Here is a 27,525-nt window from a genome sequence, read left to right as displayed (position 1 = left end):
ATGTTTTGGCTCGTCTCTTCAGTACATGTCCATTCATCACCAGGGCTGGGCTGGGCTCCATTCAAATTGAAGTAACTAAATTCAGGAAATTATTTAGTTAAAATTTAAAAAATATATATACAAAAAGCTTCTTGAAAGTAATTGAAAATAGATTACATTTTTTCAATTACTGAATAGGAATTTCAGTTTGCTTCCAGAATTGACTTCAATTTGAATTGACCCCAACCCTGCTTATCAGACCACAGACCACAGACCACTCCGACCCCAACCCTGCTTATCAGCCAACAGACCACAGACCACTCCGACCCCAACCCTGCTTATCAGCCAACAGACCACAGACCACTCCGACCCCAACCCTGCTTATCAGCCAACAGACCACAGACCACTCCGACCCCAACCCTGCTTATCAGCCAACAGACCACAGACCACTCCGACCCCAACCCTGCTTATCAGACCACAGACCACAGACCACTCCGACCCCAACCCTGCTTTTCAGCCAACAGACCACAGACCACTCCGACCCCAACCCTGCTTATCAGACCATAGACCACTCCGACCCCAACCCTGCTTATCAGACCACAGACCACAGACCACTCCGACCCCAACCCTGCTTATCAGCCAACAGACCACTCCGACCCCAACCCTGCTTATCAGACCACAGACCACTCCGACCCCAACCCTGCTTATCAGACCACAGACCACTCCGACCCCAACCCTGCTTATCAGACCACAGACCACTCCGACCCCAACCCTGCGTATCAGTCAACAGACCACAGACCACTCCGACCCCAAACCCTGCTTATCAGCCAACAGACCACAGACCACTCCGACCCCAACCCTGCGTATCAGTCAACAGACCACAGACCACTCCGACCCCAAACCCTGCTTATCAGCCAACAGACCACAGACCACTCCGACCCCAACCCTGCGTATCAGTCAACAGACCACAGACCACTCCGACCCCAAACCCTGCTTATCAGCCAACAGACCACAGACCACTCCGACCCCAACCCTGCTTATCAGCCAACAGACCACAGACCACTCCGACCCCAACCCTGCTTATCAGCCAACAGACCACAGACCACTCCGACCCCAAACCCTGCATATCAGTCAACAGACCACTCCGACCCCAACCCTGCTTATCAGACCACAGACCACTCCGACCCCAACCCTGCTTATCAGACCACAGACCACTCCGACCCCAAACCCTGCTTATCAGCCAACAGACCACAGACCACTCCGACCCCAACCCTGCTTATCAGACCACAGACCACTCCGACCCCAACCCTGCTTATCAGACCACAGACCACAGACCACTCCGACCCCAAACCCTGCTTATCAGTCAACAGACCACAGACCACTCCGACCCCAACCCCTCCCAGTCTTCAGTTTACTCACCACTCGTGATGGTTGTCTACGAAGGCAGACATGGGGCTGATCTGAACGGTGTAGGTGTCGTTGGCAGAGTACTCAAACAGGCCGTAGTACGGGTTGAACAGCTCTCTGGACACCAGGAAGAAAAACTCTCTGGACGGGCCGCTGTAGTCCAACCTGCAACACATCCAGGGAGATACATTATCACACAGGAACACAAAGGAACGGCGTAGATAGAAATAGAACATCATAGAGCAGACAAAGTGCATTTCTAACTGAAATATTCCTCAAATGTGTCATTCTATTGAACCCAGGATCACCCCCCTCCCCCCCGGCTTCTGGAAGAGTAGATTATTATATTATATTATATTAGGACAGGGAGTCTGTCTGACTCCCCCCTCCCCCGGCTTCTGGAAGAGTAGAGGACAGACAGTCTGTCTGACTCACCCCTCCTCTCCCAGGAAGCTGACATAGAGCTTGCTCCTCTGCAGGTCTTTCCGGGAGTAACACATGACCTGGTTGAAGGCATCCTCCAGGAGATGATTTCTACGGATGATCAACCTGGGGGTTGGGGGAGGAAGAGACACACACAGGGGGGAACTGGTAAGGGCAGGAGGGCGTGGATGGAGGGTATGTGGGTGGACCACAGAACTAGAATGAGATTCTATTTCTTTGGCCGGAACACCAAAGCATTTAGCTAGATCAATAACGCATTCATTCTTTCATATTACAGTATTCTATTCACACATGAATATGAATCTATATTACAGTATTCATCCATGAATATTAAAACATGTTACAGTATTATATTGATGACAAACACCCTCCCGACTACATACTTTAACTTCCCTGGGCCCTGGCCTTGGTCTACATACTTTAACTTCCCTGGGCCCTGGCCTTGGTCTACATACTTTAACTTCCCTGGGCCCTGGCCGTAGCCCTTGGTCTACATACTTTAACTTCCCTGGGCCCTGGCCGTAGCCCTTGGTCTACATACTTTAACTTCCCTGGGCCCTGGCCTTGGTCTACATACTTTAACTTCCCTGGGCCCTGGCCTTGGTCTACATACTTTAACTTCCCTGGGCCCTGGCCTTGGTCTACATACTTTAACTTCCCTGGGCCCTGGCCATAGCCCTTGGTCTACATACTTTAACTTCCCTGGACCCTGGCCATAGCCCTTGGTCTCCAGTTTGCGGTAGAAGTTTCGCAGTTTGGCTTCAAAGTCTCGCTTGTAGGGGGCAGGGGCACGGGCATTAGCTCGCTGTGTTCCTGGGGGAATACAATTTGACAGAGAACGAGGGATGAGTGTGTGCTCCCTACAAACAGAGAGAGAGAGAGAGAGAGAGAGAGAGAGAGAGAGAGAGAGAGAGAGAGAGAGAGAAAGAAAGAGAGATAGAGATTGACAGAGACAGAGAGAGACAGAGAGAGACAGAGACAGACAGAGACAGACAGAGACAGATAGAGAGACAGATAGAGAGACAGAGAGACAGAGAGAGAGAGAACCACCCAGAGACAGAGTTAAAGATGGAGGAGGAGACAAGAAAAGAGCTCCCTCTATACCTGTGTGTGTGTGTGTGTGTGTGTGTGTGTGTGTGTGTGTGTGTGTGTGTGTGTGTGTGTGTGTGTGTGTGTGTGTGTGTGTGTGTGTGTGTGTGTGTGTGTGTGTGAGAAAAAGAGAGAGACATAGAGAAAGACAGAATGATAACAGAGAGAGGTGTAGAGAAGCCTTCTCACCAGGTGAGTTCTGTGGGGAGGACACGGGGGAGCTTCGTGGGGACTGGCAGTAGCTGGGGTGCAGTAAGGCGTGAGGCGGAACGTATGACATCACTTCCTCCTCAAACAGGCTGCCAGAGAGAACCAAGAGAGAGGAGACAATGTCACTGAGAGCTACAGAGACCCAAAGTAACAAACTGGGTTTGAACTAAAGCCTAGGTATTGGCTCGGGGAGCCAACACAAGTCGTCAGGTCTCAAGCACAAAGCTTCTCATACACTGATAGTTGTGAGAGGCAGGTACAGATGTAGGATCTTCATTTGATCACCCTGTTGCAGGAGAACTTTCCTGCAGTGCAGAAAATGTCAAACGTGTCGTGTATTTGAGTCTTCTGAAGTTTGTAATTTCCACTTAGAAATGTCACATTCCCCTGGACACATCTCCATTAATTATTATCCATTATCTCCTGTTGCTGCAGGATTATTTTCCTTCTGTAGCAAACTGGCTGAAATGAAGGTCCTACATCTGAATAAGGCAGGTATGAGGCAGGTACAGGTATGAGGCAGGTACTGGTATGAGGCAGGTATAGGTATGAGGCAGGTATGAGGCAGGTACAGGTATGAGGCAGGTACAGGTATGAGGCAGGTATGAGGCAGGTACAGGTATGAGGCAGGTATGAGGCAGGTACAGGTATGAGGCAGGTATGAGGCAGGTACAGGTATGAGGCAGGTACAGGTATGAGGCAGGTACAGGTTTGAGGCAAGTACAGGTATGAGGCAGGTACAGGTATGAGGCAGGTACAGGTATGAGGCAGGTACAGGTATGAGGCAGGTATGATGTAGGTACAGGTATGAGGCAGGTACAGGTATGAGGCAGGTATGAGGCAGGTATGAGGCAGGTACAGGTTTGAGGCAAGTACAGGTATGAGGCAGGTACAGGTATGAGGCAGGTACAGGTATGAGGCAGGTATGAGACAGGTATGAGGCAGGTATGATGTAGGTACAGGTATGAGGCAGGTACAGGTATGAGGCAGGTATGATGTAGGTACAGGTATGAGGCAGGTACAGGTATGAAGCAGGTACAGGTATGAGGCAGGTACAGGTATGAGGCAGGTATGATGTAGGTACAGGTATGAGGCAGGTATGATGTAGGTACAGGTATGAGGCAGGTACAGGTATGAGGCAGGTACAGGTATGAGGCAGGTACAGGTATGAGGCAGGTACAGGTATGAGGCAGGTACAGGTATGACAGTAGCTCACCTGAGGAGGATGACCAGGTCTGCATCACCAGACAGCCTGGCAAGACCAGAGGCCCCTTCATTACGGATCAACTGCACCTTCTCCCTGTGGTGGAGAACAACAGAATGATCCTTAACCACTCCTTGGAGGTATAGTGACTGAGTTGACAACAGTAGTGAATTTAGTAGTGAGGGTTTGAGGGACCGTTCTGAGTGAAGTGAGGAGGGAGGGGTGGGAAGGAGGGAGGGGGAGGGAGGAGGGAGGGGGAGGAAGGAGGGAGGGTCGGAGGGAGGGGGGGTCGGAGGGAGGAGGGAGGAGGGAGGGAGGGAGGGAGGGGGAGGTAGGAGGTAGGAGGTAGGGAGGGGTGGGGAAAAAGGGTGGAGGAAGAGGCTGCTGACCTGAGCCAGTGGTTCCTGATAAACTCTGCCTGTCTCTCCTGCAGGATCTCAAAGATATTGGGTTGTCGTAGAAACGCCACAATCTTGTCGTTGTAAGCTGAAGAGATAGAGTCGAGGACAGAATGAGCTATGTGTGTGTGTGTGTGTGTGTGTGTGTGTGTGTGTGTGTGTGTGTGTGTGTGTGTGTGTGTGTGTGTGTGTGTGTGTGTGTGTGTGTGTGTGTGTGTGTGTGTGTGTGTGTCCACTCACCCACTGGCACTACATCTTGGTACTGGGTGCGGCTGACCGGGGTGAAGGTGCTGGATGGGCGGGGCATTACAGGGGGTCCTCCTCCAGAATGACGAGGGTGGTCACCCACCTGGAGCACAGAGAGGTGATTGAGTTGACTGACGAGTGCGTGTGTGTGGCTCACCATGTCTTGTGTGTGTGTGTCTACCCATGATGTGTGTGTGTGTGTGTGTGTATGTGTGTCTCACAATGATTTATGTGTGTTTGTGTGTGTGTGTCTCACCATGATGTGTGTGTCTCACCATGATGTGTGTGTGTGTCTCACCATGATGTGTGTGTGTCTCACCATGATGTGTGTGTGTGTCTCACCATGATGTGTGTGTGTGTGTCTCACCATGATGTGTGTGTGTGTGTCTCACCATGATGTGTGTGTGTGTGTCTCACCATGATGTGTGTGTGTGTGTCTCACCATGATGTGTGTGTGTCTCACCATGATGTGTGTGTGTGTGTCTCATCATGATGTGTGTGTGTGTGTCTCATCATGATGTGTGTGTGTGTGTATCACCATGATGTGTGTGTGTGTATCACCATGATGTGTGTGTGTGTCTCACCATGATGTGTGTGTCTCACCATGATGTGTGTGTGTGTCTCACCATGATGTGTGTGTCTCACCATGGTGTGTGTGTGTGTGTCTCACCATGATGTGTGTGTGTCTCACCATGATGTGTGTGTGTGTCTCACCATGATGTGTGTGTGTGTCTCACCATGATGTGTGTGTGTGTCTCACCATGATGTGTGTGTGTGTCTCACCATGATGTGTGTGTGTGTCTCACCATGATGTGTGTGTGTGTCTCACCATGATGTGTGTGTGTGTCTCACCATGATGTGTGTGTGTGTCTCACCATGATGTGTGTGTGTGTCTCACCATGATGTGTGTGTGTGTCTCACCATGATGTGTGTGTGTGTCTCACCATGATGTGTGTGTGTGTCTCACCATGATGTGTGTGTGTGTCTCACCATGATGTGTGTGTGTGTCTCACCATGATGTGTGTGTGTGTCTCACCATGATGTGTGTGTGTGTATCACCATGATGTGTGTGTGTGTCTCACCATGATGTGTGTGTGTGTCTCACCATGATGTGTGTGTGTGTCTCACCATGATGTGTGTGTCTCACCATGATGTGTGTGTCTCACCATGTGTTGTGGGCTGACTTCGCCAGCGCTGTGGCTGCGTTGTCTGGTCAGGTGCTGGCGGTGGGCCAGGAGGCTGCTGGGACGTGTGCTGCTCTGAAGAGGGAGCCGAGGGTCGATGAACGTAGTGGCCCGGCAGTTGTGGTCCACAAAGAAAGGCTGTAGAGTCAGACAGAATGAGAAGAGGTTAGGGTCATTGGTAAACAGAGAGAGAGACACAGAGAGAGAAAGAGAGAGAGACACACAGAGAGAGAAAGAGAGAGAGACACACAGAGAGAGAGAGAGAGAGAGAGAGGGAGAGACACAGAGAGAGAGCTAGAGAGAGGGACCGATAGAGAGAGAGAGAGAGAGAGAGAGAGAGAGAGAGAGAGAGGGAGAGACACACAGAGAGAGAAAGAGAGAGAGACACACAGAGAGAGAAAGAGAGAGAGACACACAGAGAGAGAAAGAGAGAGAGACACACAGAGAGAGAGAGAGAGAGAGAGAGGGAGAGACACACAGAGAGAGAGCTAGAGAGAGGGACCGATAGAGAGAGAGAGAGAGAGAGAGAGAGAGAGAGAGAGAGAGAGAGAGAGAGAGAGAGAATAGTAGAGAGACAGAGACAGAAACATAGAGAGAGAAGAGTAGAGAGAGGTACAGAGAGAGAGAGAGAGAGAAAGAGTGGAGAGAGAGACAGAGAGAGAGAGAGAAGAGTAGATAGAGAGACAGAGAGAGAGAGAGAGAGAGAGATGCAGCTTAAGCCCCACCCTCTTCAACATATATATCAAAGAACTGGCGCGGGCACTAGAAAAGTCTGCAGCACCCGGCCTCACCCTACTAGAATCCAAAGTCAAATGTCTACTGTTTGCTGATGATCTGGTGCTTCTGTCACCAACCAAGGAGGGCCTACAGCAGCACCTAGATATTATGCACAGATTCTGTCAGACCTGGGCCCTGACAGTAAATCTCAGTAAGACCAAAATAATGGTGTTCCAAAAAAGGTCCAGTCACCAGGACCACAAATACAAATTCCATCTAGACACTGTTGCCCTAGAGCACACAAGAAACTATACATACCTTGGCCTAAACATCAGCGCCACAGGTAACTTCCACAAAGCTGTGAACGATCTGAGAGACAAGGCAAGAAGGGCATTCTATGCCATCAAAAGGAACATAAATTTCAACATACCAATTAGGATCTGGCTAAAAATACTTGAATCAGTCATAGAGCCCATTGCCCTTTATGGTTGTGAGGTCTGGGGTCCGCTCACCAACCAAGACTTCACAAAATGGGACAAACACCAAATTGAGACTCTGCACGCAGAATTCTGCAAAAATATCCTCAGTGTACAACGTAGAACACCAAATAATGCAGGCAGAGCAGAATTGGGCCGATACCCACTAATTATCAAAATCCAGAAAAGAGCTGTTAAATTCTATAACCACCTAAAAGGAAGTGATTCCCAAACCTTCCATAATAAAGCCATTACCTACAGAGAGATGAACCTGGAGAAGAGTCCCCTAAGCAAGCTGGTCCTGGGGCTCTGTTCACAAACACAAACACACCCTACAGAGCCCCAGGACAGCAACACAATTAGACCCAACCAAATCATGTGAAAACAAAAATATAATTACTTGACACATTGGAAAGAATTAACAAAAAAACAGAGCAAACTAGAATGATATTTGGCCCTAAACAGAGAGTACACAGCGGCAGAATACCTGACCACTGTGACTGACCCAAACTTAAGGAAATCTTTGACTATGTACAGACTCAGTGAGCATAGCCTTGCTATTGAGAAAGGCCGGCGTAGGCAGACATGGCTCTCAAGAGAAGACAGGCTATGTGCTCACTGCCCACAAAATGAGGTGGAAACTGAGCTGCACTTCCTAACCTCCTGCCCAATGTATGACCATATTAGAGACACATATTTCCCTCAGATTACACAGATCCACAAAGAATTTGAAAACAAATCCAATTTTGATAAACTCCCATATCTACTGGGTGAAATTCCACAGTGTGCCATCAAAGCAGCAAGATTTGTGACCTGTTGCCACGAGAAAAGGGCAACCAGTGAAGAACAAACACCATTGTAAATACAACCCATATTTATGCTTATTTATTTTATCTTGTGTCCTTTACCATTTGTACATTGTTAAAACACTGTATATATATATAATATGACATTTGTAATGTCTTTATTGTTTTGAAACTTCTGTATGTGTGATGTCTACTGTTAATTTTGATTGTTTATTTCACTTTATATATTATCTACCTCACTTGCTTTGGCAATGTTAACACATGTTTCCCATGCCAATAAAGCCCTTGAATTGAATTGAATTGAGAGAGAGAATAGTAGAGACAGAGAGAGAGAGAAGAGTAGAGAGAGAGAGAGAAGGACAGAGACAGAGTTAGAGATGGAGGAGGAGAAAAGAAAAAGAGCTGTCTGTCTGTCTGTCTGTCTGTCTGTCTGTCTGTCTGTCTGTCTGTCTGTCTGTCTGTCTGTCTGTCTGTCTGTCTGTCTGTCTGTCTGTCTGTCTGTCTGTCTGTCTGTCTGTCTGTCTGTCTGTCTGTCTGTCTGTCTGTCTGTCTGTCTGTCTGTCTGTCTGTCTGTCTGTCTGTCTGTCTGTCTGTCTGTCTGTCTGTCTGTCTGTCTGTCTGTCTGTCTGTCTGTCTGTCTGTCTGTCTGTCTGTCTGTCTGTCTGTCTGTCTGTCTGTCTGTCTGTCTGTCTGTCTGTCTGTCTGTCTGTCTGTCTGTCTGTCTGTCTGTCTGTCTGTCTGTCTGTCTGTCTGTGTCTGTACCTTGCCAGTGTGGTCATGCTTCAGCTCCCAGCCACGGGGCAGCTCCAGCTGTTTGTTGGAGAACATGTTGAGGAAAACCACCAGGTCTCTGTTGTGCTGGTAGCGCTCATAGTGATGCGTGTCCCGACGCACCTTACTGATCATGTGTTTCAGGCAGGTGTTACCTGTAAACATGCGGTAGGCACTCTGGGGAGAGAACAAGAGAAGAGGAGAGTGGGAGAGGAGAGGGAAAGGAAGGTGTGAGAGCAGAGGAGAGAAGGGGAGAGGATTGTAGAGGGGAGGAGGGTGGGAGAGGAGAGGGAGAGGAAGGTGCAAGAGGAGAGGAGAGAAGGGGAGAGGATTGTAGAGGGGAGGAGGGTGGGAGAGGAGAGGGAGAGGAAGGTGCGAGAGCAGAGGAGAGAAGGGGAGAGGATTGTAGAGAGGAGGAGGGTGGGAGAAGAGAGAAGAGGGAGAAGAAGGTGGGAGAGGAGAGAAGGGGAGAGGATTGTAGAGGGGAGGAGGGTGGGAGAAGAGAGGGAGAGGAAGGTGCGAGAGCAGAGGAGAGAAGGGGAGAGGATTGTAGAGAGGAGGAGGGTGGGAGAAGAGAGAAGAGGGAGAAGAAAGTGGGAGAGGAGAGAAGGGGAGAGGATTGTAGAGGGGAGGAGGGTGGGAGAGGAGATGGAGAGGGAGAGGAAGGTGTGAGAGCAGAGGAGAGAAGGGGGGAGGATTGTAGAGGGGAGGAGGGTGGGAGAAGAGATGGAGAGGGAGAGGAAGGTGCGAGAGCAGAGGAGAGAAGGGGGAGGATTGTAGAGGGGAGGAGGGTGGGAGAAGAGAGAAGAGGGAGAAGAAGGTGGGAGAGGAGAGAAGGGGAGAGGATTGTAGAGGGGAGGAAGGTGGGAGAGGAGAGAAGAGGGAGAAGAAGGTGGGAGAGGAGAGGAGATGGGAGGAGGGGGAGAGGAGAGGATAGGATGGTGGGAGAGGAGAGGAGAGAAGAGGGGAGAGGAGGGGGGAGAGAAGAGGATAGGAGGGTGGGAGAGGAGAGAAGAGGGGAGAGGAGGGGGAGAGAAGAGGAGAGAAGAGGGGAGAGGAGGGGGAGAGAAGAGGGAGAGGAGGGGGAGAGAAGAGGAGAGAAGAGGGGAGAGGAGGGGGAGGAGGGTGGGAGTGGAGTGGAGAGGGGAGGAGTGGAGAGGAAGAGGAAGAGGAGAGAAGAGGAGAGAAAGGGAGAGGACGTGGAGGAGAAGGGAGGGAGGACAGTGGGAGAGTTGAGTAGAGTAGAGAAGAGGAGAGGAAGAGGAAGAGGAGAGAAGGGTAGTATTGTAAAGTGATGAATGACTGATGTGACAGTGTGAGGTAAATATAGCTACAGTACTGTAATAGTAGAAATATAGGTCATAGAAATGAACTGATCGAGCAGTAAGGGGGATCTAGGGGTGTGTGTGTGTGTGTGTGTGTGTGTGTGTGTGTGTGTGTGTGTGTGTGTGTGTGTGTGTGTGTGTGTGTGTGTGTGTGTGTGTGTGTGTGTGTGTGTGTGTGTGTGTGTGTGTGTGTGTGTGAGAAACATACAGGGTTGGAATGCAGCAAGGTGAAGAAGTCAGGGCTGGTCAGGAACTTAGCGCTGGGAGACTGGAGGAGCAGACTGAGACGAGACCGAGAACTATCTGGAGTCACCACACCATCACGACGATACTCTGACAACACACACACACACACACAGACACAGACACACACACACACACAACAAGTTAATAACCAAACAATTTCATTTGAAAAGCTTTAACAAGAGCCGGGTTCAGTTTTAGTAGAAACCATCCTAAACAAGCAGAATACTGGCTAGTGAAAGTCTAGAGGCCTATTGTCAAGCTTTAGTTGACTACAGAGACCAGAATGCACTGCAAGCCTGGCTACCTGGGATAGTGTGGTGGTCAGTGTCGTCGGTGGGCACCTCGGGCGGAGCTGTCAGCTCCTCTGCTGTTCTCTCATTGGTCATCGTCCTGCGTATACTCTGATACCTGAAGACAAAAGCAATGGCACTAAACTGTAACACAAACTCTATATGGACAGAATGGTGAGTGTGTGTGTGTGTGTGTGTGTGTGTGTGTGTGTGTGTGTGTGTGTGTGTGTGTGTGTGTGTGTGTGTGTGTGTGTGTGTGTGTGTGTGTGTGTGTGTGTGTGTGTGTGTGTGTGTGTGTTCTGCATGTGTGTGTGTGTGAGTGTGTGTGTTCTGCCTGTGTGTGTGTGTGTGTTCTGCATGTGTGTGTGTGTCTGAGTGTGAGTGTGTGTTCTGCATGTGTGTGTGTGTGAGTGTGTGTGTTCTGCCTGTGTGTGTGTGTGTGTTCTGCATGTGTGTGTGTCTAGATACATGATAGGTGTTTGTGCTGGTTGTAACCTGCGGTTGAGCTGTTCCATCTGCTGTATGCTGTTGGACCTCTGGAGGAGCTGCGGTGCTGGAGGCGCGGTGGGTCTCTGCCAGGTGGTGGTGCGGTTCACATGGTCCACATAGAACACACGACTGTGACTGTCTATACGGGCCTCCCAGTCTGAAACACACAGAACAAATGACTGTGACTGTCTATACGGGCCTCCCAGTCTGAAACACACACACACACACACACACACACACACACACACACACACACACACACACACACACACACACACACACACACACACACACACACACACACACACACACACACACACACACACACACACACACACACACACACACACACACACAGAACACAGAACACACGACTGTGACTGTCTATACGGGCCTCCCAGTCAGCAAGGCAAATATATCATATGCACTGAGTGGACAAAACATTAGGAACACCTGCTCTTTCCATGACAGACTGACCAAGTGAATCCAGGTTGAAGTTATGATCCCTTATTGATGTCACTTGTTAGATCCACTTCAATCAGTGTAGATGAAGAGGAGGAGACGGGGTAAAGAAGGATGTTTAAGTCTTGAGACAATTGAAACATGGATTGTGTGTTTGTCATTTAGAGGGTGAATGGGCAAGACAAAATATTTAAGTGACTTTGAATAGGGTTTGGTAGTAAGTGCCAGATTCACCGGTTAGAGTGTGTCAAGACCTGCAACGCTGCTGGGTTTTTCACACTCAACAGATTCCTTGTGTATCAAAACTGGTCCCCCACCCAAAGGACATCCAGACAACTTGATACAACTGTGGGAAGCATTGGAGTCATCATGGGCCAGCATCTCTGTGGAACGCTTTCCACACCTTGTAGAGTCCAGGCCCCGACACAGTGAGGCTGTTCTGAGGGGTAAAGGGGTTGCAACTCAAACATTATGAAGGTGTTCCTAATGTTTTGTACACTCAGTGTATATGACACACACCGAAATAAGTCAACCACTAATTCTAATATTATTACTAATTGTATAAATTCTACCATGTCAGATTATGAGTCGGTCAACTGACACGATCAGGATTTCAATCTTTCTCTTCCTCCCTCAGAAACACTACTCACTGGGAGGAAGTGGCTCATCTACTCTCTGGTAGCGACCCATGTCGTGACGGACAGAGGGCAGGGAGCGGACGGACTGGTGACCGTTGACTTGACCTGTGGCCCCTGAAGAAGATGAGGAGAGGGAAGACATTTAAACACACTGTGGCCCCTGGACAAGATGAGGAGAGAGGAAGACATTTAAACACACTGTGGCCCCTGAAGAAGATGAGAGAGAGGAAGAAATTTAAACACACTGTGGCCCCTGAAGAAGATGAGGAGAGAGGAAGACATTTAAACACACTATGGCCCCTGGACAAGATGAGGAGAGAGGAAGACATTTAAACACACTGTGGCCCCTGGACAAGATGAGGAGAGAGGAAGACATTTAAACACACTGTGGCCCCTGAAGAAGATGAGGAAGACATTTAAACACACTGTGGCCCCTGAAGAAGATGAGAAGAGAGGAAGACATTTAAACACACTGTAGCCCCTGGACAAGATGAGAAGAGAGGAAGACATTTAAACAGACTGTGGCCCCTGGACAAGATGAGAAGAGAGGAACACATTTAAACACACTGTGGCCGCTGAAGAAGATGAGAAGAGAGGAAGACATTTAAACAGACTGTGGCCCCTGGACAAGATGAGAAGAGAGGAAGACATTTAAACACACTGTGGCCCCTGAACGAACAAGATGAGAAGAGAGGAAGACATTTAAACACACTGTGGCCCCTGAAGAAGATGAGGAGAGAGGAAGAAATTTAAACACACTGTGGCCCCTGAAGAAGATGAGGAGAGAGGAAGACATTTAAACACACTGTGGCCCCTTAAGAAGATGAGGAGAGAGGAAGAAATTTAAACACACTGTGGCCCCTGAAGAAGATGAGGAGAGAGGAAGACATTTAAACACACTATGGCCCCTGGACAAGATGAGGAGAGAGGAAGACATTTAAACACACTGTGGCCCCTGGACAAGATGAGGGAGAGAGGAAGACATTTAAACACACTGTGGCCCCTGAAGAAGATGAGGAAGACATTTAAACACACTGTGGCCCCTGGAAGAAGATGAGAAGAGAGGAAGACATTTAAACACACTGTGGCCCCTGGACAAGATGAGAAGAGAGGAAGACATTTAAACAGACTGTGGCCCCTGGACAAGATGAGAAGAGAGGAACACATTTAAACACACTGTGGCCCCTGAAGAAGATGAGAAGAGAGGAAGACATTTAAACACACTGTGGCCGCTGAAGAAGATGAGAAGAGAGGAAGACATTTAAACAGACTGTGGCCCCTGGACAAGATGAGAAGAGAGGAACACATTTAAACACACTGTGGCCCCTGAAGAGAGGAAGACATTTAAACACACTGTGGTCCCTGGACAGAATACAGATTAAACACATGAGTGCACACACACACACTCAAACACACATTAAAACCTCACTGTGTCATGCAAACCAGAGGGAAAGACCGACATCATCTGACAACAATCAAAGTTAATAAACATCAAGTGAATTATACTGGGGTTTTCACGTTTTTAATCCTTTTGTTCTTGTTCTTTCTTTTAGAGGATTTAAGGAGCTTTTCATGTTTCTTTCCTCGTCCTGAACCGGGTCAATCCCTCCGTGGTACTGTACTGTATGACCATGGAGCAGAAACATCACTCTGGACAAAATGTCACAGAAGATATTGTAGATGCACATCAACCTCTATGGAAGGACCATGAACAAGTGTCCACCTGAACATTCCAAAATGCCTCTGAAGACCAAACACAAACCGGCTAGGGTCAACTATGTTAGCTAGCGCCGTCGTTGACTTTAAAACAGATGTTTTGAGCTTGGGTCATGGGAGCCAAAGACAGACCTAACCGGGTAGGGTCAACTCACTGTCACAGCTTGCTGTGAAATAGACACAAATTACTTCTTTAAAATGTGTGACAGGCACACGGAAAAGGCACACACTTTTTACAACGCAGTTTGTGTGTCTGACACACATTATGTTATACCTCCCACCACCCATCCTCCCCAACCAACCTCCCCACCCATCCTCCCCAACCAACCTCCCCACCCATCCTCCCCAACCAACCTCCCCACCCATCCTCCCCAACCAACCTCCCCACCCAGCCTCCCCACCCAGCCTCCCCACCCATCCTCCCCACCCATCCTCCCCAACCAACCTCCCCACCCATCCTCCCCACCCATCCTCCCCACCCATCCTCCCCAACCAACCTCCCCACCCATCCTCCCCAACCAACCTCCCCACCCATCCTCCCCAACCAACCTCCCCACCCATCCTCCCCACCCATCCTCCCCACCCATCCTCCCCAACCAACCTCCCCACCCATCCTCCCCACCCATCCTCCCCAACCATCCTCCCCAACCAACCTCCCCAACCAACCTCCCCAACCAACCTCCCCAACCAACCTCCCCAACCAACCTCCCTGCTATCGTTTCTGGCTTAAGTAATTGACTGTTTTTATCTGGGATTGAAATGCACTGTATACAGAATCATGTGCTGCACACACATTTGTGTACTTTTACTTTGTGCCTGTCATGAATTTCCAATAAGCAATTTGTGTGATACTGGGTTGCTATGTCCTGTCTCTCACCTCCTGCCTCGCTGCCCTCCTCAGAGACACTCTGAGAAGAGTCGATTGGACCGCTTGCCTCAGAAGACCGCGCCCCCTCCTCCTGAGACACGCCTCCAGACGCCTGCATGGACCTCCTCTGCCAGATCTCCCCACCCTCTTCTTCCTCATTGGCTGCTGCGCTGGCGGTCCTTGCTCCTGTGACATCGGAGCCAGAGGCCCCGCCCCCCTGGTCGGCAACGCTACTGGTCGTCGGGGGGGCTGCAATGGCACTTGCTCCTTCACTGGATGACTCCGCCCCTTCCTCCTCGGCCTTGGGCGCCATTTCCTCTTCCTTCCGTCTCTTCTGAAAATAGAGCAAAGTATTCTTTATTGATAAACTTTGGAATTTAGCCTTCATCACTAAGATATGAACACATTTAGATGAACCTAAAGTTGAAATGTACAGTAAAATACATGTGGTAGAGTGTTCTGTTAGGAGGTGGGCCTGGCCAGACCCCGGTACAGTAAAATACATGTGGTAGAGTGTTCTGTTAGGAGGTGGGCCTGGCCAGACCCTGGTCTGACAGCACCACACACCTGAGTCGTGGATGTCTTCAGAACAGCAGGCAGTGAGTTCCTGAGGGGCTCCTGGGCTGCTGTGGCCCCTGAGATCGTTGGTTGCTGGCTGGTCTCAGTTCTGGCTGCAACAGTGTCCTCTGACACCCCCTGCACTGCAGTATTTGTCTCAGGTATTGGAGATAGAGGAGCCCCAGCTCCAGCCCCAGGACCAACCACCGATACAGGTCTGGCCTCAGCTCCAACCCCAGGTCTGGCTACAGTTAGAGATCCAGCCACAGCCATGGATCCAGCTCCAGTCCTCGCTTCAACTGCAACTCCAACCCCAGCCATGGATCCATCTCCAGCTCCAGCCCCATCTCCAGCTCCATCCTCTCCAGCTCCATCCCCTCCAGCTTCATCTAAAGCTCCAGCCCCATCTCCAGCTCCATCCCCATCTCCATCCCTATCTCCATCTCCAGCTCCAGCCCCATCTCCAGCTCCATCCTCCAGCTCCATCCCCAGATCCATCTCCATCTCCAGCTCCATCCCCTCCAGCTCCATCCCCAGATCCAGCCCCATCTCCAGCTCCAGACCCATCCCCAGATCCAGCCCCATCTCCAGCCCCTGTCCCAGCTTTTGTCCCCTGTGCTCCCTCAACCTCTCCCCTGTTTGCCTCTGTCCCCTCTTTCTCTTGTTTCCCCAGGCCCTGTTCTGAAGAGGCAGCCCCCTTCCCAACCCCAGCCTGAACACCATTGGCCAGTGGCAGCAAGGGCTTCCTGTCATGTGGTGGATGGTCCCTGGACGGCCCTGCCTCCTCGTCTTCATCAGAGTCTATATGCAGCATGGCGCTGAGTCGTGTGTTCGTCGGGAAACTGGACCTCAGCTTTGGTGACGTCGCGCCCAGGGGCCGTTCTCCTGGGCCCTTAGGAGCTTCGATGGCATCAAGTAGTCGTTGAGGGACACCTGTCGATGGGTGTGGCCGCCCGGGATTGCCAATCCTAGTTAGATTAGATTAGATATACTTGTATTGTCTGTTGTTCACAGAAATGTACTTTGCGTACAGAAAGCATGTTACATGAAACATACTATCAGTATGACAGTTACATGAAACATACTATCAGTATTACAGTTACATGAAACATACTAACAGTATTACAGTTACATGAAACATACTAACAGTTACATGAAACATACTAACAGTATTACAGTTACATGAAACATACTATCAGTATGACAGTTACATGAAACATACTAACAGTTACATGAAACATACTAACAGTTACATGAAACATACTAACAGTATTACAGTTACATGAAACATACTAACAGTTACATGAAACATACTAACAGTTACATGAAACATACTAACAGTTACATGAAACATACTAACAGTTACATGAAACATACTAACAGTTACATGAAACATACTATCAGTTACATGAAACATACTAACAGTATGACAGTTACATGAAACATACTAACAGTTACATGAAACATACTAACAGTTACATGAAACATACTAACAGTATTACAGTTACATGAAACATACTAACAGTTACATGAAACATACTAACAGTTACATGAAACATACTAACAGTATTACAGTTACATGAAACATACTAACAGTTACATGAAACATACTAACAGTTACATGAAACATACTAACAGTTACATGAAACATACTAACAGTATTACAGTTACATGAAACATACTAACAGTTACATGAAACATACTAACAGTATTACAGTTACATGAAACATACTAACAGTTACATGAAACATACTAACAGTTACATGAAACATACTAACAGTATTACAGTTACATGAAACATACTAACAGTTACATGAAACATACTAACAGTTACATGAAACATACTAACAGTTACATGAAACATACTAACAGTATTACAGTTACATGAAACATACTAACAGTTACATGAAACATACTAACAGTATGACAGTTACATGAAACATACTAACAGTTACATGAAACATACTAACAGTTACATGAAACATACTAACAGTTACATGAAACATACTAACAGTTACATGAAACATACTAACAGTATTACAGTTACATGAAACATACTAACAGTTACATGAAACATACTAACAGTTACATGAAACATACTAACAGTATTACAGTTACATGAAACATACTAACAGTTACATGAAACATACTAACAGTTACATGAAACATACTAACAGTTACATGAAACATACTAACAGTATTACAGTTACATGAAACATACTAACAGTTACATGAAACATACTAACAGTTACATGAAACATACTAACAGTTACATGAAACATACTAACAGTATTACAGTTACATGAAACATACTAACAGTATGACAGTTACATGAAACATACTAACAGTATGACAGTTACATGAAACATACTAACAGTTACATGAAACATACTAACAGTTACATGAAACATACTAACAGTATGACAGTTACATGAAACATACTAACAGTTACATGAAACATACTAACAGTATGACAGTTACAGGAAACATACTAACAGTTACATGAAACATACTAACAGTATGACAGTTACATGAAACATACTAACAGTTACATGAAACATACTAACAGTATGACAGTTACATGAAACATACTAACAGTATGACAGTTACATGAAACATACTAACAGTTACATGAAACATACTAACAGTTACATGAAACATACTAACAGTTACATGAAACATACTAACAGTTACATGAAACATACTAACAGTATGACAGTTACATGAAACATACTAACATTTACATGAAACATACTAACAGTTACATGAAACATACTAACAGTATGACAGTTACATGAAACATACTAACAGTATGACAGTTACATGAAACATACTAACAGTTACATGAAACATACTAACAGTTACATGAAACATACTAACAGTATGACAGTTACATGAAACATACTAACAGTTACATGAAACATACTAACAGTATGACAGTTACATGAAACATACTAACAGTTACATGAAACATACTAACAGTTACATGAAACATACTAACAGTTACATGAAACATACTAACAGTTACATGAAACATACTAACAGTATGACAGTTACATGAAACATACTAACAGTATTACAGTTACATGAAACATACTAACAGTATGACAGTTACATGAAACATACTAACAGTATGACAGTTACATGAAACATACTAACAGTTACAGTTGAAACATACTAACAGTATGACAGTTACATGAAACATACTAACAGTTACATGAAACATACTAACAGTATGACAGTTACATGAAACATACTAACAGTTACATGAAACATACTAACAGTTACATGAAACATACTAACAGTTACATGAAACATACTAACAGTATGACAGTTACATGAAACATACTAACATTTACATGAAACATACTAACAGTTACATGAAACATACTGTTGGCTGGGCTCCCTGCCTGTGCCATTAAACCCCTTCAACTCATCCAGAACGCCGCAGCCCGTCTGGTGTTCAACCTTCCCAAGTTCTCTCACGTCACCCCGCTCCTCCGTTCTCTCCACTGGCTTCCAGTTGAAGCTCGCATCCGCTACAAGACCATGGTGCTTGCCTACGGAGCTGTGAGGGGAACGGCACCTCAGTACCTCCAGGCTCTGATCAGGCCCTACACCCAAACAAGGGCACTGCGTTCATCCACCTCTGGCCTGCTCGCCTCCCTACCACTGAGGAAGTACAGCTCCCGCTCAGCCCAGTCAAAACTGTTCGCTGCCCTGGCCCCCCAATGGTGGAACAAACTCCCTCACGACGCCAGGACAGCGGAGTCAATCACCACCTTCCGGAGACACCTGAAACCCCACCTCTTTAAGGAATACCTAGGATAGGTTAAGTAATCCCTCTCACCCCACCCCCCCTAAGTTTTAGATGCACTATTGTTAAGTGACTGTCCCACTGGATGTCATAAGGTGAATGCACCAATTTGTAAGTCGCTCTGGATAAGAGCGTCTGCTAAATGACTTAAATGTAAATGTACATACTAACAGTATGACAGTTACATGAAACATACTAACAGTATGACAGTTACATGAAACATACTAACAGTTACATGAAACATACTAACAGTTACATGAAACATACTAACAGTATGACAGTTTCATGAAACATACTAACAGTTACATGAAACATACTAACAGTATGACAGTTACATGAAACATACTAACAGTTACATGAAACATACTAACAGTTACATGAAACATACTAACAGTATGACAGTTACATGAAACATACTAACAGTTACATGAAACATATAACAGTTACATGAAACATACTAACAGTATGACAGTTACATGAAACATACTAACAGTATAACAGGTCCATCAGACATACAGGCAATCATAAAGACAACACAGCTTTAGGACTTTTACCCAGGACGTCAAGCTCGCCTACCGCCCCTCGGGCATCACTCCAGACATCGTCTCCATCCCTGTGGACCTCTCCATTGAGCAGGGAGGAGTAGGAACCTGTGGGAGAGGGGCCCCGGGCCCTGGAGGAAGGGTGGGGGTCTTCATCGTCAGAGGGGCTCCCAGGGTCCCCGTTCACTGACAAACCCAAGATTGAACCCATGGCATCAGGAGAGCCCTCTGTCAGGGAGGGAGGCAGGAAGGGAAGGGAAGGAAGGGAAGGGGAAGGGGGAAGGAAGGGAAGGGAAGGGAAGGGAAGGGGGAAGGGAAGGGAAGGGAAGGGAAGGGAAGGGAAAGAGAAGACAGGGTTACCTTTAAAAAACTCACACACAGCATTTAGTTGATGGGTGTGTGACATTCAAAAGTCATGAATATAATATGTAATTTAGCAGAAGCTTTAATCCAAATATATATAATCAGTCTAACGTAAGCGGATCAACACAAAGCCTCTCTCTCTCAGATGTTATTACTTTAGTATGTCCTTCTGCCATGCCCTCTCCCATGTCCCATGTCCTCACCGTCATGTCCAGAGGTCATGTCCTCACCGTCATGTCCAGAGGTCATGTCCAGAGGTCATGTCCAGAGGTCATGTCCTTACTGTCTTGTCCAGAGGTCATGTCCTTACTGTCATGTCCAGAGGTCATGTCCAGAGGTCATGTCCTTACTGTCATGTCCAGAGGTCATGTCCAGAGGTCATGTCCAGAGGTCATGTCCTTACCGTCATGTCCAGAGGTCATGTCCAGAGGTCATGTCCAGAGGTCATGTCAGAGGTCAGAGGTCATGTCCAGAGGTCATGTCCTTACTGTCATGTCCAGAGGTCATGTCCAGAGGTCATGTCCAGAGGTCATGTCCTTACTGTCATGTCCAGAGGTCATGTCCTTACCGTCATGTCCAGAGGTCATGTCCTTACTGTCATGTCCAGAGGTCATGTCCAGAGGTCATGTCCTTACTGTCATGTCCAGAGGTCATGTCCAGAGGTCATGTCCTTACTGTCATGTCCAGAGGTCATGTCCTTACTGTCATGTCCAGAGGTCATGTCCAGAGGTCATGTCCTTACCGTCATGTCCAGAGGTCATGTCCTTACTGTCATGTCCTTACCGTCATGTCCAGAGGTCATGTCCTTACTGTCATGTCCAGAGGTCATGTCCTTACCGTCATGTCCTTACCGTCATGTCCTTACCGTCATGTCCAGAGGTCATGTCCTTACTGTCATGTCCTTACCGTCATGTCCAGAGGTCATGTCCAGAGGTCATGTCCTTACCGTCATGTCCAGAGGTCATGTCCACTCTGAACTGCAGCTGGCCGCTCACATGGTCCGTGGGCAGACGACGACACAGGTTATAGCTTAGCGGCTGGTCCCTGTGGATATGAACACACATTACAAACCATTCAGACTCAGCTATAGGTCAACATGACCAATACATGGTTATTTAAACGTTACAATGATTACTATTGATTAAATAATGTCTAGTTACTGAGGACAGTGCGGAAGCCGGTAAGAAATGTATCTCTGAGTGTGTGTGTGGTGTGGTTTCCAGTTGACTCACTCTGCATTAGGTCTCTCTAGCAGCCTCTGCACTGGGATGGTCAGTTGACCCAGGAAGCGCTTGATGATTGGTCGGCTTTTAGAAAACTTATCCTTCACCTCGATCTCCAAGACATCTGTCATCAGAGCCACAAACGTGTACTTCTGACAGAGAGAGAGAGAGAATTAGAAATCATTACTTTACAGTGTGTGTGTGTGTGTGTGTGTGTGTGTGTGTGTGTGTGTGTGTGTGTGTGTGTGTGTGTGTGTGTGTGTGTGTGTGTGTGTGTGTGTGTGTGTGTGTGTGTGTGTGTGTGTGTGTGTGTGCTCTAGCGTTTGTGCCTGGATGTGTGTGTGTGTGTGTGTTTGCACTCTCTAGCATTTGTGCTTGGATGTGTGTGTGTGTGTGTGTGTTTGCGCTCTAGCGTTTGTGCCTGGATGTGTGTGTGTGTGTGTGTGTGTGTGTGTTTGCGCTCTAGCGTCTGTGCCTGGATGTGTGTGTGTGTGTGTGTGTGTGTGTGTGTGTGTGTGTGTGTGTGTGTGTGTGTGTGTGTGTGTGTGTGTGTGTGTGTGTGTGTGTGTGTGTGTGTGTGTGTGTGTGTGTGTGTGTGCTCTAGCGTTTGTGTGTGTGTGTGTGTGTGTGTGTGTATATCACCTCCCCGGGCCAGACAGGGTTGGTGGTGTTAGATATGATGGCGGAGCGGCGCTCCTGTCCGTGGTGTGTGAAGGTGGGGAAGCCACTCCTCTTCCCAGGGTGGATGGACATCTTCAGGTAGGGGTCAGGGTTAAAGAACATCCCCTTCTTCAGACCCAACGCACGGATATCTATGGAGAAAGACACATACCATGTATCCTGGAAATATACTGGAAATATACTGGAAATATATAAAGCTCATGAGTATCTACACAGATACACATATTAGAGCTGTGGAGTTATACCATACACAGAATAATGAAATAATACATTTATTTTAAACACATTAGGATCTCTACAGAGAGACTCAGAGAAATCTCTACTTCATAATGTATACCAGGTGTCGGTAGACAACTCTGGTCCAGGAGTGGCTGTATACCAGGTGTCGGTAGGAGTGGCTGTATACCAGGTGTCGGTAGGAGTGTCTGTATACCAGGGGTCGGTAGACAACTCTGGTCCAGGAGTGGCTGTATACCAGGGGTCGGTAGACAACTCTGGTCCAGGAGTGGCTGTATACCAGGGGTCGGTAGGAGTAGCTGTATACCAGGGGTCGGTAGACAACTCTGGTCCAGGAGTGTCTGTACACCAGGTGTTGGTAGGAGTGGCTGTATACCAGGGGTCAGTAGGAGTGGCTGTATACCAGGGGTCGGTAGACAACTCTGGTCCAGGAGTGTCTGTATACCAGGGGTCGGTAGACAACTCTGGTCCAGGAGTGGCTGTATACCAGGTGTCGGTAGGAGTGGCTGTATACCAGGGGTCGGTAGACAACTCTGGTCCAGGAGTGGCTGTATACCAGGGGTCGGTAGACAACTCTGGTCCAGGAGTGTCTGTATACCAGGTGTCGGTAGACAACTCTCGTCCAGGAGTGGCTGTATACCAGGTGTCGGTAGGAGTGGCTGTATACCAGGGGTCGGTAGACAACTCTGGTCCAGGAGTGGCTGTATACCAGGTGTCGGTAGGAGTGGCTGTATACCAGGGTCGGTAGACAACTCTGGTCCAGGAGTGGCTGTATACCAGGGGTCGTTAGACAACTCTGGCCCAGGAGTGGCTGTATACCAGGGGTCGGTAGACAACTCTGGCCCAGGAGTGGCTGTATACCAGGGGTCGGTAGACAACTCTGGTCCAGGAGTGGCTGTATACCAGGGGTCCGTAGACAACTCTGGTCCAGGAGTGGCTGTACACCAGGGGTCGGTAGACAACTCTGGTCCAGGAGTGTCTGTATACCAGGGGTCGGTAGACAACTCTGGTCCAGGAGTGGCTGTATACCAGGGGTCGTTAGACAACTCTGGTCCAGGAGTGGCTGTATACCAGGGGTCGGTAGACAACTCTGGCCCAGGAGTGGCTGTATACCAGGGGTCGGTAGACAACTCTGGTCCAGGAGTGGCTGTATACCAGGGGTCCGTAGACAACTCTGGTCCAGGAGTGGCTGTACACCAGGGGTCGGTAGACAACTCTGGTCCAGGAGTGGCTGTATACCAGGGGTCGGTAGGAGTAGCTGTATACCAGGGGTCAGTAGGAGTGGCTGTATACCAGGGGTCGGTAGACAACTCTGGTCCAGGAGTGTCTGTATACCAGGGGTCGGTAGACAACTCTGGTCCAGGAGTGGCTGTATACCAGGTGTCGGTAGGAGTGGCTGTATACCAGGGGTCGGTAGACAACTCTGGTCCAGGAGTGGCTGTATACCAGGGGTCGGTAGACAACTCTGGTCCAGGAGTGTCTGTATACCAGGTGTCGGTAGACAACTCTCGTCCAGGAGTGGCTGTATACCAGGTGTCGGTAGGAGTGGCTGTATACCAGGGGTCGGTAGACAACTCTGGTCCAGGAGTGGCTGTATACCAGGTGTCGGTAGGAGTGGCTGTATACCAGGGGTCGGTAGACAACTCTGGTCCAGGAGTGGCTGTATACCAGGGGTCGTTAGACAACTCTGGCCCAGGAGTGGCTGTATACCAGGGGTCGGTAGACAACTCTGGCCCAGGAGTGGCTGTATACCAGGGGTCGGTAGACAACTCTGGTCCAGGAGTGGCTGTATACCAGGGGTCCGTAGACAACTCTGGTCCAGGAGTGGCTGTACACCAGGGGTCGGTAGACAACTCTGGTCCAGGAGTGTCTGTATACCAGGGGTCGGTAGACAACTCTGGTCCAGGAGTGGCTGTATACCAGGGGTCGTTAGACAACTCTGGTCCAGGAGTGGCTGTATACCAGGGGTCGGTAGACAACTCTGGCCCAGGAGTGGCTGTATACCAGGGGTCGGTAGACAACTCTGGTCCAGGAGTGGCTGTATACCAGGGGTCCGTAGACAACTCTGGTCCAGGAGTGGCTGTACACCAGGGGTCGGTAGACAACTCTGGTCCAGGAGTGTCTGTATACCAGGGGTCGGTAGACAACTCTGGTCCAGGAGTGGCTGTATACCAGGGGTCGTTAGACAACTCTGGTCCAGGAGTGGCTGTATACCAGGGGTCGGTAGGAGTGGCTGTATACCAGATGTCGGTAGGAGTGGCTGTATACCAGGTGTCGGTAGGAGTGGCTGTATACCAGGGGTCGGTAGACAACTCAAGTGCAGTAACACATCTCAACCACAGGGAGGCAGTGCAGATCACACCAGACCAGTGTAGATTGAGACAAGATACCAATCAACAATAACTGACCTGATAAAGTGAAGCTGACGAGTTTCCGACAGTTCTCTGTCACTGATTGGCCCTCAGCTTGACCCTCGGCTCTAACCTGGCAAGGAAACAACCAATGGGAGATGAGCTGTGACGGGAACTCAACCATTGAGAGATGTTAGTATAGGACAGTATAATACCACAGACATGAGACTTATGGTTGAGGGCCAACAAGACTGGAAAATATACCATCAACACAGAGCAGTACAGCACAGTGTAACACTGAGATAAATCAATATCCAGTTCAACACTGAGATATATCAATATCCAGTTCAACACTGAGATATATCAATATCCAGTTCAACACTGAGATATATCAATATCCAGTTCAACACTGAGATATATCAATATCCAGTTCAACACTGAGATATATCAATATCCAGTTCAACACTGAGATATATCAATATCCAGTTCAACACTGAGATATATCAATATCCAGTTCAACACTGAGATATATCAATATCCAGTTCTACACAGAGCAGCACAGCACAGTGTAACACTGATATATTTTGGAGAGTGATACTGTATATAGGAGGGTCAGAGAGAGAGATCAAGTGGACTGGACGTCTGGTAATCTGTCAGATCCTGTCATAAAACCAACATGGCTGCCTGCCAGACGCTCCCTCCGATTGGAAGATTAACGCTCTGAATTTCATATCAAATTAATTTGTGCCAGCTGGTATTAGTGAACTCAGGAAGTGATATGGATGGAGGGAGGGAAGGAGAAGGAGAGGGGGAGGTTTGGAGGGAGGGAGAGGGGGAGGTTTGGAGGGAGGAGCGGGGGAGGTTTGGAGGGAGGGAGAGGGGGAGGTTTGGAGGGAGGGAGAGAGAGAGAGGGGGAGGGATGGTGGAATGGAGGGAGAGGGGGTAGAGGAGAAAGAGAGGAGGGAGGGGGAGAGAGGAGGGAGGGGGAGAGAGGAGTGGAGAGAGAGATGGAGGGGGTGGAGAGAGAGATGGAGGGGGTGGAGAGAGAGATGGAGGGGGGTGGAGAGAGAGATGGAGGGGGTGGAGAGAGAGATGGAGGGGGTGGGAGAGAGATGGAGGGGGTGGAGAGAGAGAGAGATGGAGGGGGTGAGAGAGAGATGGAGGGGGTGGAGAGAGAGATGGAGGGGGTGGAGAGAGAGATGGAGGGGGTGGAGAGAGAGATGGAGGGGGTGGAGAGAGAGATGGAGGGGTGGAGAGAGAGAAAACACCATTGTAAATACAACCTACAGTTATGTTTATTTATTTTCCCATCTGTACTATTTGCACATCATCACAACACTGTATATAGACATAATATGACATTTGAAATGTCTATTCTTTTGTTAATTTACATTGTTAATTCACTTTTGTTTATTATCTATGTAACTTGCTATGGCAATGTAAACATACGTTTCCCATAACAATAAAACCCCTTACATTGAATTGAGGGGTGGAGGGAGAGAGAGGGAGGGGGGAGGTACGGTGGAGGGAGAGAGAGGGAGGGGGAGGTACGGCGGAGGGAGAGAGAGGGGGGGGGAGGGAGAGAGAGGGGAGGGGGAGGTACGGCGGAGGGAGAGAGGGGGGTACGGCGAAGGAAGAGAGAGGGAGGGGGGGAGGTACGGCGGAGGGAGAGAGAGGGAGGGGGAGGTACAGCGGAGGGAGAGAGAGGGAGGGGGAGGTACGGCGGAGGGAGAGAGAGGGAGAGGGGAGGTACGGTAGAGGGAGAGAGAGGGAGAGGGAGGTACGGTGGAGGGAGAGAGAGGGAGGGGGGAGGTACGGTGGAGGGAGAGAGAGGGAGGGGGAGGTACGGTGGAGGGAGAGAGAGGGGGGAGGTACGGTGGAGGGAGAGAGGGAGGGGGAGGTACGGTGGAGGGAGAGAGAGGGGTTAGAGAGAGCGAGAGAGAGGGGGAGGGCGGGAGGGAGAGAGAAAAAGAGATGGAGGAGGAGATAGATATAATATAGTCCAACTGCACTTCAGCACGTTCAGCTGACACACACACACACACACACACACACACACACACACACACACACACACACACACACACACACACACACACACACACACACACACACACACACACACACACACACACACACACACACACACACACACACACACACACACACTCTCTCTAAACAACCAGATAAGCTTGCCTAAGATGCAGCTACACCATCTGGCATACAGTTACTTGGTCCATAAGCACTCCTTCATAAACATAGACAGACAGACACACAGAACTCACAGGAAGTCCTGGGTTGTTGACGGTGATGCAGGGGTTGTTGCTCTCAGGCCTCCACTCACTCCATGATAGTACTTAAAGCAGATCTTAGTCTCAGCTGAGGAAGGAACACACACACAGAAGGGTTCTATTGTTCTAATCATCCTGAACACACACACAGAAGAGTTCTATTGTTCTAATCATCCTGAACACACACACATAAGAGTTCTATTGTTCTAATCATCCTGACACACACACAGAAGAGTTCTATTGTTCTAATCATCCTGAACACACACACAGAATACTTATATTGTTCTAATCATCCTGAACACACAAACAGTCCTTCATAAACATTAACACACACACACACTATACTCACACTCCATGAAGTAAGGTCCAGGCTCCAGCCTCCAGACGATCTGTCCTCTCTGGGTGCCGTTCACCCCGCGGTTCTTAGAGTCCCACACGTTGGCAGGACACGTCTCGTCTGAGGAGGGGACACACAGTCTCATCACTGATATAGGCTG

The 27,525-nt window shown here is 48.4% G+C and overlaps 1 protein-coding gene across 1 annotated transcript; it reads right to left on the bottom strand.

The window, feature by feature from the left end:
- Window positions 1-1,394: 1,394 nt before the first annotated feature.
- Window positions 1,395-27,525, bottom strand: LOC124028770 (E3 ubiquitin-protein ligase HECW2-like). The gene is given in 24 exon segments (XM_046340742.1): window positions 1,395-1,551; window positions 1,822-1,935; window positions 2,523-2,643; window positions 3,109-3,218; window positions 4,346-4,429; window positions 4,723-4,819; window positions 4,972-5,080; window positions 6,144-6,299; window positions 8,923-9,108; window positions 10,465-10,589; window positions 10,807-10,910; window positions 11,288-11,438; window positions 12,394-12,495; window positions 14,975-15,299; window positions 15,533-15,912; window positions 16,387-16,491; window positions 19,895-20,110; window positions 21,192-21,289; window positions 21,478-21,620; window positions 22,111-22,280; window positions 24,795-24,870; window positions 27,023-27,057; window positions 27,060-27,116; window positions 27,378-27,525. Coding segments are annotated over 24 exon segments (3,354 nt in total). The 5' UTR covers window positions 27,511-27,525.

This window comes from Oncorhynchus gorbuscha, unplaced genomic scaffold (assembly GCF_021184085.1).
Source record: "Oncorhynchus gorbuscha isolate QuinsamMale2020 ecotype Even-year unplaced genomic scaffold, OgorEven_v1.0 Un_scaffold_4826, whole genome shotgun sequence".
Lineage (NCBI taxonomy): Eukaryota > Metazoa > Chordata > Actinopteri > Salmoniformes > Salmonidae > Oncorhynchus > Oncorhynchus gorbuscha.
The sequence above is the reverse complement of the archived record's forward strand: the minus strand, read 5'-3'. Positions and strand labels throughout refer to the sequence as shown.